This window comes from Pecten maximus, chromosome 2, assembly GCF_902652985.1.
Source record: "Pecten maximus chromosome 2, xPecMax1.1, whole genome shotgun sequence".
Lineage (NCBI taxonomy): Eukaryota > Metazoa > Mollusca > Bivalvia > Pectinida > Pectinidae > Pecten > Pecten maximus.
In genome coordinates this window covers 49,908,915-49,924,741 of record NC_047016.1, presented here as the reverse complement: position 1 = coordinate 49,924,741, position 15,827 = coordinate 49,908,915, and the positions used below count along the sequence as shown (strand labels likewise).

The window sequence follows — 15,827 nt, the reverse complement described above, 5'->3', positions numbered from 1 at the left end:
CTGACCTTGCCCTTTACTACACTATTTGACTGACCTTACCCTTTACTACACTGTTTGACTGACCGTGCCCTTTACTACACTATTTGACTGACCGTGCCCTCTACAACACTATTTGACTGACCTTGCCCTTTACTACACTATTTGACTGGCCTTGCCCTTTACTACACTATGACTGACCTTGCCCTTTACTACACTGTTTGACTGACCTTGCCCTTTACTACACTATTTGACTGACCTTGCCCTTTACTACACTTTCATTTCGTCCTTTGTACATGTGCTATCAATTAAGGAACTGTCCTTATCTACGAATCATTAACTTGCCATTTGGTCTTTTTAACTTATCAGTTTCTTTCTGTGACATTTCATTTTTAATTCCATATAAGCTGTCTAGACACAAGAATGATATACTGTTTTTATATCACATTATTAAAAAATAAAACATAATATACTTAATTAGGTTTTCGGATACCATAATTTATTGGCCATATATATTAATTACATTATACATAGAATTTTAATTAGTTACATGTGCACTGATCACAATTGGAAAACAAGAACTTTTGCTGTTATGTCACTACCCGGGATACAGTTATTCATTGAATCTCAAAGACAATCGAGTCATGATTACTTCAACAGACAAGCAGCCAGCTCTGACAGAAAACTAAAACATGCTTCCTCGAAGATGATAAAAGTTATTTGACAGACTAGTCCACACCGCCAGATTTTCATAGAAAATCATCCTTTACAAATGTGAACTTTAATCCAGCCTTCACAGAAATCCATTCTTGCTTTCCAGGAAATTAATTAATCAAACAAGCTCAGAAAACCATTCTTGCAGTTGCTCATCACTAATTTAAACATTATTTTGTTGTTGAAACAGACAACTTGAATAAAGAGTTTGCTCACTTACAACAATATTAATATACCGCCTTTTATAGAAATCCATCCTTACTTGCAGACAATGATCAACTACTATACAGTAACAGAAAAGCTGGCTATATATATCCACATGAAGCATCCTATGGGGGGAAATTTAAAAGGCAAACCAGTTTACCAAGTTACCTCCCCTTACCAAAGTGGTTAACATGATCCGAGAAAACTTTACGAAATTAATGCTGAATAGACTTTTTTTGATAAGAAGAAGACGACATGGCATCAAACATTTACCTCAATCCTATAATGAACGCGAAAATCACACGATTTTGTACTGACTACTGTATAAATGGTAAGTGTAAAATACAATGTGTTTACTGATGTAAATCACAAAGCTCTAAATACCCATCAATCAGCTTCCAGGATACTTATATAATAATTACTAGTACCTCTAATTTACCAAATCAATCCTTTTTTATTTCAATTATTCATTTCATGTAGTAATCGTAATTTGTATATATAGTAAAATAATTTAGTTTTATGTAAAATGCTCATGATCATACACCAACAAGTAAGATGGACTAATTCAAAATGATAAAAACATGAATGCTCGGGAATCCGGATCTGCTTACTTTTAAAATTACCTTATTAAATCAACTTTCATCCAATACAAGACTACTGGGTGGAAGTTCATATTTCCATATTTTTCTTTTTCATGTAAATGAAAAAATGACACTTCAAGTTTTTGCAAAAAGAATCGGTTACATAAATTATCACAACTTTGGCATAATTTAAAGGAATCTAATTATAATGATGAAATAATACGGAATGGGAATATTTTTTCATATTTGTACCCCAGTATATCCAAATTCACTGGCCAAGTGTGTTCAATATGATACCAAGGAGAGTATTGTATCAACTTAAAACACAATTAAAAAAAAAAAAAGAAACAAGAAATATCTTTAAAAAAGATAAAAGGCATAATTTTAATGCTGGTGGTTATAATATAAAACTACTGGTGAAATAAATTAACGAACTAATTAATAAATGCACAGTTTCAGCACGCGTACGGATAACAAAATTATATCAGTTTGAATCATTTTTGGTGATAATAAGACTGCATCCACTTATTCAGCTTGCATTCAATCTTAATTTTGTTTCGTCTTTAACTGCATATCTGCATTTTGCATTTACCGCTACATTGACCAATCACATATACATCATCTTGACCAGTAACGCCACCTTTCGCGTCATATCCAGGGTCAAAAGAAAATTATACGGCTATGCCGAAAAAGTATATTTATATAAATATACATGTATATAGAAAGCATAGAACAAAAATAGAGATAAGAAATTTTAAAAGACCCTGTTAAAATTTCAAATAGAAATGTCCGCCCCTATCACCTCCCCAGAGGGCTAGAATGCAGTGTACTGGACTTATGACATTAACATTGGCTTATAAAGTAACATCGTCGGAAACCCACAAGATACCGCTCTTACGTTTGTATACACTGACGAGGAGTAACCGAGAGCGGTACGGTGTCGTGGGTTCCCGACGATGACAAGTAGTAGATATAATGAACTACATTAGTTCTCTCTCTAACAATAAGTTGCTCCATTTGAACATTCGTAGACGTCTAGTAGTGTCAATCAATTCATAAGACTAAAGTTGATCCATTTACCATTACATTAAGGCTACATGCTACTTCAAACTTTATACCTGGGTTTTGAATTAGAGTTATCTCCCTTGAAATCTCGGGACAATTAGAATTCTGAAGAAATTAAAGTGGAATACATATGAAAGCTTTTATGATGTAGAGAATATAAGACTGCGTATACTTTTATAATCATTAAAAAGTTCTCTCATAAAAACTTAAAAAGATTCTAAAACAAATCATCACTCTGCACAAAGTGTAATTGGTTTGACCTGGCGATCCAGGTCGAAGTAGGATAAAGTTTATTAGGAAAACAATTTTGTCATCCAAACATAAAGGCATTCCTGATATTTCGAGAATGTGACCAAAATAGAAAAATATTTTCCAAATCCTGACCATAAATATTAACACACACAACCACTACAATTAATCATTTCGCTCTACAATGAAGATTTTGACAAAAACAAAATCCTGAACGGTTTCTGTACTTGAGATTTTCTTCCTGATGTGGCTAGGTTTAAAAATGAATAAAACCCTTAGTATGTTTCAAACTAAGTGAAATGATCTATCTTGCATTAATTAGTCTCTTATTACTTCTATAAAACAGGGTTCATGACCTCCATTGTCCTTTTCATTAGCCTAATGCTAATTATAATGATGTTTTAAAGGACAGTTGGATATTATACTGGCATTCAAACCTTTTTGGCCAAAGTTGTGATTTTGGATCAGAACTGGAATTAACAATATTCTACAACACAAACAGCTCAAGTTATTTATTATTAGTCTATATGGTCATGCACATTACCACGACGATGGCTTTCCCACGATGCGAGGACAGCAGCAACATAAAGGGAGGTTATTCCAAACAAGGATATGGTTGACGTAGCGGAGAAGAACGGTCTATATTCAAAGCGCAGGTACCACATGATGCACAGGATCACACCAAATAAGGGTAGCATTATCGTTCCCATGTCAAATCCGCCTTCAGTGTCTACACGAGGGGGCGGGGCTTCGCGGTTCATTTGCGTTATCAAACAGTGGAGTACGCTATTGTCTACTACGTTGTAAGAATCCAAGGTCATTGTATCACTGCGGAGGTCTCTTCCGTTGAAAATGAAACGCACAACTTTGTTATCCTGAAGTTCTGTTGCAAAATTTACTCTGAAAGAAATATAAAAACAATAATAGCTTGCATTTGGTAATTATGTGATCATCAAACTAGACAAGAATTCAGATAAAATGTGAAAAATTTGCATAAAAACAATTAATGAAGTAGTACTGATTTCAGTTCATCAATTAATTACATATATGTACATTTTCCTACATGTAATTTCCTTGGATTTTTCAATTATTCAAGGTATTTGGTCCTTTTTATACAAAACAATACTGATCACTGGTTTAAAATCAAAACTGCTGCAATTATGTTCATTATAATATATCATGAGACTTAAAGTATAAAAGAAACCTATATATACATATATCAGTGTTTAAAGGTAATAAATAGTGCTATTTACCTTCGAAACTGTCCAACAGTATCCGTACGTGATGCAACAACATTCCTTTGCGTGTCGTTCAGGTATTTTAGTCGAATCCTTATTCTTCCATCTCCATCACTCACTTCTTCCCCAAGGGTAGCCTCATGTACCTCTTCTGATTGACTGTGTAAGCTCTCCTCTGATTGGGTATATGTACGTAAGGTCTCCTCTGATTGGCTAACATCACCAGTCTGTTCTTCAGTAGGGGTTTTTTCCTGGGATATGGAAGGTGCACTATCACAGCTAGTTTTATCACAAACAGTTGAAGCCGATTCCTGTTCACCGGACGAGTTGGACGTGATTGGGTCTCCACCAGTTAGATTAATATCACTAGAGTAACCTGCCCTTGTTTCAGATACATTACTGTTTCTCTTCTGATCGAAGAAAGCAACTCTTCTCCTACGCAGTTCAGTTTCAGACAAACTGTCCTCCCGTATATCAGAAATAATTTGACTTTCATTTTGACTAGCATTTAAATTTTGTTCCAGATCAACAATATTTTCTTGAATATTTGGAACTGGCTCATTTTCAACATCCCCTCCCTCCTCTCTTCTATGTTGACCACGGATACCATGCAAAACTGAATCCTGAATCCCATTATTATCTAAAACATTAACAAAGCGTACAGTTGTTTCGACCTCGGTTTCCTCTGTGACATTTGATTTTTGCCCAACTCCATCACTTGAAGAGGACACAGATTCTGTCACAGGATTTTCTTCTGTCTGAACTTCGTCCGATTCTGAAGACCCCTCAGTTGAAGAATTAATATTTGTCGAATCTGACGAAGGATTATCTGCAAGTGAACTAGTTGCTTCATTATCAGCCCCAAGATTTGCACGTTGACGTCTGCGCTGGGTCAGTTCTACAATTATGACGCTGAAGAATGGAATTTCCTGAATGTTGGTTGAAATCCATGCTAGGATGATGATGAAGATAATTACTCCTACAGCAAACAGAAGTGTCACTTCATCTCCTATACCTTCTATCAGGGTCATTTTATACAGAGATGTCTAAGTTTGATATCTTAAGTTTCAGACTCTTTAAAACCTCAAAACTGGTCATCACCTACAAGAAGAAAACAAAACATAAGCACTAAATGAAAGAAAACATGTCATTTCGAAGGAGTTTCAAAGGTTAAATTCATAATTATGACATTTGGACAAAAAGGATTTGTTGACCAAATGGACTTTTGTATTTGTAATAGAAGAGAAAACATGCAACAAGCAAACTAGGACACGAACCGGAGATCTCTATAAACTCTAGACAGACACTCTTCACCATTTGAACTACCTGGCCACCAGCGTTAGCCTATAGCTAGTCCAGTTCTGCTACATTCCTACCTCCTTCAACAAAGTCTTTGACTCCGAAGACACAAATGAGACCCTATACCACCTCTGTTGGTATTTAGTTGGGCACCATATGTAATATGAGAGGAACAAGAGGCCCAGAGGGCCTGCATCGCTCACCTGGATATTTCAGTATTCATGGAAAAATATTTTAAGTAATTACATTTTTTGCTGCATCTTCCAACTATGGTTTTAAGTTGTTTTTTTTTTTTTTTTTCATATTTTGCAACATTTCCCCTTTATCCAGTCCCAAGGGACCCATACCCTAGCCTCCATTCATACAAAATCATAATTACATCTCCTCAGCCCAATAATGCCTCAGACTAGACTAAGTTTCATCAAAATCCATTAAGTCATTAAGGACTAGTAGGAATTGAAAGGATTTACCTCAATTTCCCCTATTGGGCCCTGCCACTCTTGTCACAGTGGGGTCAAAGTAATCATTTATGCAAAATCTATTCCCCTTCCATCAAGGATATTTCTGATCACATTTGGTTAAAATCCATTCATAACTTTATGACTAATAGTGATTTAAAGGAATTACATATATTTCCCCTATTATCCCCAGTCCCTACGGCTCCAGGGGGTCAGTGACAGTGTCACTATCATATTTATGCAAAATCTGTTCCCATTCCGCTAAGAACGTTTCTGACCAAATATGGTTCAAATCCATTCATAACTTCATGACTAGTAGCGTTTTAAAGGAATTACCTCTATTTCCCCTTTCGGGCCTGCCCCTTGGGGATCAGAGTCACCATTTATATATATAAATGCAAAATCTGTTCCCCTTCCCCCAAGCATGTTTCTGACCAAATTGGTTTCAAATCTATCAATAACCTTATGACTAGTAGCGATTTAAAGAAATTACCTCTATTTACCCTATTGGGCCCCGCCCCTTCAGGACAGGTGAGCTACTTGTAAATGTAACTGCTAGACTGGTACTCGAACCTGGGACATTCGAACACTAAACAGACTCTCTAAACATTTGAGCTACCTGGCCACCAGCGTTCAGCCTATAGCTAGTCCAGTTCTGCTACATTCCTCCCTCCTTTCAACAAAGTCTTTGACTCCGAAGACACAAATGAGACCCTATACCACCTCTGTTGGTATTTAGTTGGGCACCATATGTAATAGTAGAGGAAAAGTGCAACAACCAGACCTGACCAATACTAGAATCTTGGACCTCCGAACACTAAACGGACTCTCAGCTACATGTATAAATACCTGCATGGCCACCAACAATCGGCACAATCCAATTCCGCTACACTTTTATTGGCAGTATATATTCTAAAATCTTAACGAGCATGTAGCAAAATTGCATTAATTAAATAATATATAATAGAGGTATTATTGTTATTGTTTAGAATGAACTGGGTTCAGGCAATTTGTCAAATTATATTGGCATTTCCTAGTTGGTGCATTGTACATCTATATTCTAAAATAGTATGCAAGTACAAAGCTTTGAAACAGATTAGGCATAATCTAAGGAATGAAATCCGAGTTGAAATATAATATACACGATATTGATTACCAGATTTAGGCACAGTGTGGTTTAAACATGCATGTGAAATTAAACCATTTGATTTATTATTGAGATAATTTGTATTCCTAATATAAGTAAGATTATCGCTTCATGATCAGTATTAGTGCATATCGATATCTGGATGTCATCTTATTGTAAAATGTCACTTACTTTCTGATTTTCCTAACGTATTACAAAATAATTTCGTTACGCCATAGGGTTATTTTACAGCACAAAAAATATATGTATTTTACTGGACGTCTGGAGTCTGTTTATATAGGCCTATGGGAAGTATGAGTTACAGTAGGCTTAGTTGTTAAATATAAGAGAAACCTCAGGCAGAAATCAAATGTAGCATACCGATTATCGATTCTAACATGGCCATGTCATCTTCATTTCGTCATTTTTCTGGAGAAACCAAAACCTAAAAGACACGTAAAGCAGAAATTTCCTCCTTGACCTTCGCAAATCTCTGAAATTACACTAAAATAAAGTGAGTTCCGAGAAAATAGGGTTGTGTACTTGATGGTTTTTGACATTTTTCTGGATAAAATATCCGGATTTATTTTTCGTTTTATGCAGTTGGTAATATTAAATATTTTACATGATCTGTTGCTGATACATTAAAAATATTATCAGATAGTGTTAATGTGGATGTTATATGTGATTATTAATTTTTTGATATTTAATTATATTTTTCCATAGGGAAATCCGGATAAATCTCTCTCCGTGATTCGGTTCTATTATTTCAATTTCTTCATTATCACATGATTACAAGTTGTCAAAATGGGGTCTCACAGCGCCGTGAAGGGGAAACTTATAGCTGTTATCGGAGATGAGGTAATGTATTGCAACTGAATAACGACAACAAGTACATACCTACATGGAATGGGTTATAATCTTTGATGAGAAATTGTAATGAAGGATGCGATGGACACAGGCCTACCTGTTAACCATTCTAGATTTGCAGGTCACAAGATAGACACATTCTTGTGTTGTCAATATCAGTGATCATGATGAGCCGATCTTCCCATATGGGTCTTTAAATTACTTGATTTAACAAAAATCTAGCTACACGCTTGGTACATAAAATAGTTCAAGTGAGCAATATACGTATGTAAACACGTGCACTAGTCTAGCTTACTAAATAATAAAAAACAAACAAAAACTATACAGTATGCATTCTAAAATTTGTACATATAATACGCATACGTCTACTGTACATACTTTGAAGTCAAGTGGCTGTTAGTTTGAGAAAATATTAGTATTCAATACAGAGACAAAATTGTCCTTCTTTGCAAAGAAAATCTGTATTGAAACATAAACACTGATGTACATGTTGTTCACTACAGTAAGGTGCAGCAATTTTCATAGCCCAAGGTTCCTCTGGCCCTGACTTAATGTCTGGGCCAGAGCGTATTACTATATGAAAATGTAGAATTCTCCAAGATTTTGGTGCAAACACAATAAAATCGGGCATGACATAACACATACCTTACATATATGGATAAGTGAGATATTTATTTACCCCAAAACACCAAAGTTTGCATTCAGGAAAAAACACATTCCTGCTGAGTGCCCAGACAGGAATCGAACCCGGGTCTCCTGCATGATAATCCCAGGCTCTACCTCCAGAGACAAAGAAGCATGCTCTGTCTGCTGAGTGACAGAGACCGCTTTTAACACTATACAAGCCAGCTGCCACACCGACCCTTTCCTTTTACATTATGTGTGACAATTCATGATCAGTAAAACTTTCCCAAAAAAAATACAAGCACTATGAAACTGAAAGAATTTTTTTCTTTTTCAATATTTACACAGGACACATGTACAGGTTTCCTCCTTGGTGGTGTGGGCGAGCTGAACAAGAAGAGAGAGCCAAACTTCCTTGTGGTGGATAAAAGTAAGGCTGTATATATATATATTATGTAGCAGACTTTACACACTCACAGTGGTATTACTGCTGTCATGATAAAAACATTCTAAATTATCTCGGCTCTCAACATAACATATGCCCATATTCAGAGATTTCTTCATTTGAAAAAAATAAATACCACAAGATTACAAAGCAATATTATCAATTGAAAATGTTGAGTCAATTTGAACCAAATAAAAATCATTTTAATTCAGCAGGAATGTTGATATCTTATGAAATATTAATGTAAACTTATCCTAAAAGTAGAAAGAAAATGTTACAAGTGTTCCGAGCTTCAAAACCCGATTGAGTTAAATGGAAATCAACTTTCATCAAATTTGATTTGTGTATTAAATTATTATTGGGATTCCAGAAGATTAAATTTTCCTTGATTTGGATTTTGAAAGTAAATTGTTTTTCAGTTGTATGCTGTTATTTTAATGGAGTTTCCTTCTTTTTCCTTCAGACACCAGCAGACATGACATAGAAGAATCTTTCCGAGGGTTTCTGAAGCGAGATGATATAGCTATTATACTGATAAATCAGTCGGTAAGAAAGGCTTTAAGGCTGTATGCTACCTTTAATATGTTATACCTGTTATCTGTGGTAGAATTATCTCCCCTTATCTTACAAGTGTCAAAGTTACATACAATACTTAAGTTGGAAAGAAAAGAATAGCTGCATATCATTTTCTCTAATAATCCATGTACAGAAAACTCAAAGAAATCGCCCCAATCATCATGGGGCCCCCCCCCCGAATTGAAACACGGTATGTACGGTATGAATCACTTAATTATTTACGTAATCATATTCTTTCTCTAAACCTGCACAGGTTGAATTTTTTCAACCAGAAAATGAAATAGTAGTGTTGTTCAGGTTGGTATATTCTGAAAAAGCTATGACGTTTGTTGCGGTCATTTGAGAATGTTGTTTTTTCGGTAGGATTTTGATGTAGATAAATTAAATTCTCATATTTTAATTGTGTTATCAGATAGCAGAGGAGATACGGTATGTGATAGACAGCCACAATGAGCCAATGCCAGCAGTGTTAGAAATCCCCAGTAAAGATGCTCCCTACGACGCCAGTAAAGACTCTATTCTCCGCAGAGCAAAGGTATTTAGTCATAGTCAGGACAAAGTTGGTCAGATTTTGTAAATTTCAAAATAAAAAAACAACAAAGGAATCTTATATTAGACAGGTGGATAGGGTCTTAAAAAAAAGTGAATTTATAGATTCAGCACTGAAAAATTAACAAAATAACATCTTACCACAGGAATATGGTTAGCATTTATAGAAAAAATATTAGCCCCTACTTCTACTATATCAACAACGTGTAACATCAGATGCTTCGATTCACTTTGAATTTAATTAAGTTCATTCCAACTTGAATATCAAATGCACACAAACAGTAACATAAATATCAATGCATGTTATTCTTTTGTCGTGTGACATTGATTTAAAGATCAGAAAATCAACCCAAAAGCGGACATCATAGCCGACGATGCATTGACTTGGTATATATTTTAGAACGGTTTTGCAACGGGCAATCTGATTGGTTGACATCTCTGACATCTCTGTAAACAATACTAACTATAATTGTCCACCAATCAGACTGTCCGTTTTAAACAGCTCTTAAGATAGATAGCCTACTTCCATTCCACAGTCGATATGCATCGTCCGATCTTCAAATGTTACACCTTGTTGATATGGTAGGAGTATGGGCTAAAAAAAAATTCTATAAATACTAACCAGACGAAGACACCTTTCTGAAGTGTTATATGGGAGCCCAGAAAAGGACTTAAACAAATGTTAAGATATATAGAGGGAGGTGCATTGACCCCATAATTCATTCTTTGGTAACATTTTTCTTATTGAATGACTTGAAACACATCTGAGCTGGATGCACTAGTCATATTTGTTGAGATGTATCATGCAGGGCAACTTAATTTTCCATTATAGATTTCTGTATAACATCTACATGTACTTTAGATAAGTAGCATTATTTTTTTATTTTTCGTTCCAGGGTATGTTCTCTGCTGAAGACCTGCGATGAAGTTCCACATCATTTAGACATGAACAAATTATCACTTAATCATGTATTCGAGTTATATTTTATTTTGAAATGTATACATGTATATCAGAAAGTATGGGAACTCTGGAGCTGGACTCTAAAATTTGGATAAATTAATTTTATGGAAAGCATTACTTTAAATTCCAAACAATGTATTAATTTTTGAGGGATTTAATTTGCTCATTGTTCCGTTTTGAAAATCTGGCCAAGGTTCCTTTACTTAGGGATATTCCATAAGAAAGTATTACAGAATTGAAGGGAGAGGTCTTCAACTATTATTCTGAACTTCAGTAACACTTTCCTATGGGAAAACTAAACTTAAAGAATTACCGGTAACCTAAATTTAAGAACATTGATGAAACTTGGGCGTAATTCATTTAAATTTTAATGATGTTTCAGTAGTAATTTTAACAAATCTTTTGAGAGGTTGTTATCCTCATTTAATTTCATTAACCTTATTGGTGTCTAGTCGATTATGAGTGAAGTTCAGATATGGTTATAAGGCTGTTCGGGTCTCTCCTGATATGTAGATGTAGTCAAAGAAATCCTGCATTGTGTATAATGATTGTGACCGATTATCAAACATTTTTTCCATATAACCAACCATGCATGTAAAATGTAACAAAACATTCCTTCATATGTTTTTTATTGTGATAAATGATTCCTCAAGATTTTCTCGATCAAACTTAATAGTTAACATTCAGGAATTGAATTCAGTACAAAGTTGAGTGATATTTGAAGAAAGTTTTACACAAATGCTGATCATCATTTTGAATTTGTTGGGATAAGAGCCCCATAATTCACAGATACTTATGTATTCAAAACATGTAGGGAGATCACAAAGGCATGGTTAAATCAGGACTCAAATGTCAAAAAAAAAAATCACTGAGTATTGATCATCAACTGTCGGATATTTGTGTTGTTTCTGTAATATGCTCGTATCCTAGAGCTTTGTCTGATATGATACTAGAGTGAAGCATGGTTTAAAAATACATTTTCATATATTAACAGGGGTACAAATAAACAACAGCAGAGGTGAAAGTTTATCTAGCACGAAGTTTTCAGATTTATTTAAAGAGGAAATATTTCTTTTTTAATATATATATATGTGTATCGATCGTTCATACTTCACACATGGGAGAATATAAATGTACCGTAGTTTTGGAGTGGTTCGCCACACGTTTGTTGCGATGGACGCCCACATCTTTCATCTAGTCAAATATTTGGTAAAAACAACCTCTACTTTGGTGTAAGCGATAATATCTTCATTCTTGCCATCTTTTTATTACAGACTATCGAACAAGCTGTAAATTTTAAATTCATTTATGAAAATAGATGGTGTTCGACTCGTTACAAATGATCAAAATCAGAAATTCTTGTTCGATTCGTTACAAATGAACAAAATCAGATGTGTAATACAGTCAGGTACTCTTTCTCACAGAGAAAATGGTCAATGTTTCAAGTCGCTCTTCAGTTTAAAGAATACATTGTGCTAGAGAACATTTGGTGCATTTATTACAAAAGTTATAGTTGTTGAAGATTTTTGTGTTGAATATGATGAGGAGAATTAAGACTGGTATTAGTATTATATTGCTGGTATGAGGGTGAACGAGAATTAATGTATATTGTGATTGGTAGAATTGTACTCTCAATAAATATTAGCCAAGGTATATGGAGATCCATTGTGTTTTCTTCTCTTTTGCATTGATGTGGGTCTATAACAAAATATGAAGCTGTTTGGCCAGATCCGGTGCCAAATGGCAGGTCATTGTTTCTCGTGACCAGGCAAAATAACAAGAGATCCCAGAGGGATCTTGGCGCCCACCATTGAATGATCTTCATAGGTTCCATGTCAGATTGATCTTTTCTCTACTTTTCCCTTCATTTTACTAATCTGTGCAAATTGAGACATCCCTCCAGTACTTTTCAAACAAGGTAATCCTAGCTATATAAGAAATTTGAGATTTAACGATAATGGCTGTTTGTTTGCCAGGTTGTTTTCAGGACAGACTGGTCCAAAACTGCAATACAAGGGACCAAGGGGAACCTACTTATGAAATTTGAGAAAGATCCATTCAGTACTTTGAGAAATAGAGATAACAAACTTCAATTGTCAAAATCCAAGATGGCGGTCTGTCGGCCATATTGTTTTCCAATTGATCTCAAAATGCAATTAGCATAACGAGGCACCAAGGGGAACCTCCATATGAAATTTGAGAAAGATCCCTTCAGTACTTTCTCAGAAATAGCGATAACAAATTTCAATTGTCAAAATCCAAGATGGCTGCCTGTCGGCCATGTTGTTTTCTGATTGGTCTCAAAACGCAATATGCATAACTAGGCACCAAGGGAAACCTTCATATGAAATTTGAGAAAGATCCCTTCAGTACTTTCTCAGAAATAGCGATAACAAACTTCAATTGTCAAAATCCAAGATGGCTGCCTGTCGGCCATGTTGTTATCCGATTGGTCTCAAAACGCAATATGCATAACTAGGCACCAAGGGGAACCTTCATATGAAATTTGAGAAAGATCCCTTCAGTTCTTTCTCAGAAATAGCGATAACAAACTTCAATTGTCAAAATCCAAGATGGCTGCCTGTCGGCCATTTTGTTTTCCGATTGGTCTCAAAACGCAATATGCATAACTAGGCACCAAGGGGAACCTACATATGAAATTTGAGAAAGATCCCTTCAGTACTTTCTGAGAAATAGCGATAACAAGAATTGTTTACGGACGGAGGGACGGACGGACGGACGGACGGACGGACGGACCACGGACGCAGGGCGATTTGAACAGCCCACCATCTGATGATGGTGGGCTAAAAACCCAATGGGCCTGTATCACTCACCTAGTATCCACTTTGATGATTCTCTGCTTTTCAGTTAATCAGAAGTTCTTCGAGTGTTTTAACAAATTTGGCCTGTGACATTGAAAACGATTCATTACCTTGAAAACGATTCATGGTAATTTCTTTTTGCAAACTTTGTGGAGCTACATCCCAGAAACCTACCAGCCAAATATCGTGATTAAAGACCTTTTGGTCTTTGAGAAATTGTTTAAGGGCATAAGTCCATATCCTTTGGGCCAAGTGAGCTAACAAATTGCATCCTCGCAACTTGCATGGGTACTTATACGCACATTCTGCTAGTAGTAAACATTATATACTATTTAAATTAAGTGGGTAATAAGTATTATATGCACTGAAGGAATGAAGATGGATATAATCGATTAACTGAATGTTATAAGACCAACCAATCCGATTCTTGATTGTAATTTTCAATTATCAAACATCAGTATTTTGATAATTCCCTGTGTTTTAGATCACACAAATTCCACAGCTGATATACATGTACATAATAAAGATGTAAAATGTTGACAAATTTTATTCATATCCTAATTCTAGGTAATTTAAGCATTTTTTATTTAAATTAAAAAAAAATAAAAATGTATACATTTACCTAACTTCAACTGAGAATGCTTGTTCATTTTCTAGGATTTGAACTGTTAGCAGAATATATATTTGATAAACGACATCTGAAATTCTTTACGATTATAACTGACAATCAGTTATGGGTTTACAACCAATGTTTCCTCACTAGTATTCACACCGGACAAGACTGATAAACAGGTCACAGCCATTGTCTGTGGGTAACAAGTTCTGGCAGTTTCAGGACTACATTACCGTGATGATAAAACAAAAAGGACTCTCGTGTGAAACCATCAACATTTATTGCAAGATTGTGATGCTAACAAAGGAAGTAACAAAATCACGAAAGGAAGCCAGGTATGTCTTAGGTAACGAGTCTACAATTCATGTTTCTACAGGTAAATATAGTAAAAAGTTTACCAACCGGTAACGGTAATTCCAGTAAACCTTTGTAACAAGCTTACCAGTAATCCAGTGAATTAGTGACTAAATTTACAGCTTAAGCTGTGACTACAGGAAATTGTTAAAGCTAATGCCACTGAAAAGTTTTGTTTTCCAATTTCTGATAAAAGGAACTAAATATCATATACACTTTGTTTTCATCTCTTATTGTTAATGACATGATTCATAAATTAATTGATGAATTAACAATTTACATTGTGCAACAAATACAACCCGAATTATAATGTGTTTCTTTTCAGACGCTAATCAGAAATGTGAAAATCTTACCAAAGTTAAAAGTAATCTTGTAGTTATCTCCCTTATTCAATTATTTTACACATTTTTTTTTTCAGAAAAATGTTTTTAAGTTTGAAAATTTCTTAAATCCCCCCCCCCCCACAAACAACTGCTTTGTACAACTTTTTGCAGAGATGTGTGAAATATTATCAAAAAAATGTTTTTAAAGTTTTAAATTTAAATTTTTTTTTTTTTAAACAACGGCTTTGGACAACCTTTTGAGATGTGTGAAATATCAATGCAGGATATCTTCTTAAACTATCCTCATGATGAAATTTTTATCAGGTGAAAATATTTCTGAGAAATATATGAGTTGACTATTATGAAATAACACTGATCCCAAAGTTCTGTGTAAATGGTAGTAGCCTGTTGAGGTATATATAATATATTCAGATCTTAAGACGTTTTACATGTATAGTATATAGGTGGAGTTATCACTCTTAATAACTTCTTAACAACAAAATCATCATTAATCGTCACAGAAAAGGAGTCGATATAATCTAACAAAATATATCATCGGTCGTCACAGAAACAATTTTGATAAAATCCAACAAAATATATCATCGGTCGTCACAGAAACAATTTTGATAAAATCCAACAAAATATATCATCGGTCGTCACAGAAACAGTTTTGATAAAATCCAATAAAATATATATCGGTCGTCACAGAAACAGCTTTAATAAAAAAGTTAAAGAATGAATGGGTATGAATGTTTTGTATGTAATATTTACCAGTTAATT

At 34.7% G+C, this 15,827-nt stretch overlaps 2 protein-coding genes across 2 annotated transcripts; one reads left to right on the top strand and one right to left on the bottom strand.

The window, feature by feature from the left end:
- Positions 1–2,787: 2,787 nt before the first annotated feature.
- LOC117322367 lies at positions 2,788–7,406 on the bottom strand. The gene is made up of 3 exons (XM_033877234.1): positions 7,292–7,406; positions 4,043–5,128; positions 2,788–3,689 (listed from the first exon to the last, which is right to left on the bottom strand). Exons 2-3 carry the CDS (start codon positions 5,056–5,058, stop codon positions 3,308–3,310), a joined length of 1,398 nt encoding a protein of 465 aa, XP_033733125.1. The 5' UTR covers positions 5,059–5,128; positions 7,292–7,406; the 3' UTR covers positions 2,788–3,307.
- Positions 7,407–7,674: 268 nt separating this feature from the next.
- Positions 7,675–11,815, top strand: LOC117322366 (V-type proton ATPase subunit F 1-like). Its single transcript, XM_033877233.1, has 5 exons — positions 7,675–7,771; positions 8,753–8,834; positions 9,313–9,395; positions 9,838–9,960; positions 10,871–11,815. The coding sequence occupies exons 1-5, from the start codon at positions 7,718–7,720 to the stop codon at positions 10,898–10,900; spliced, it is 372 nt and encodes a 123-aa protein (XP_033733124.1). The 5' UTR covers positions 7,675–7,717; the 3' UTR covers positions 10,901–11,815.
- Positions 11,816–15,827: the final 4,012 nt, after the last annotated feature.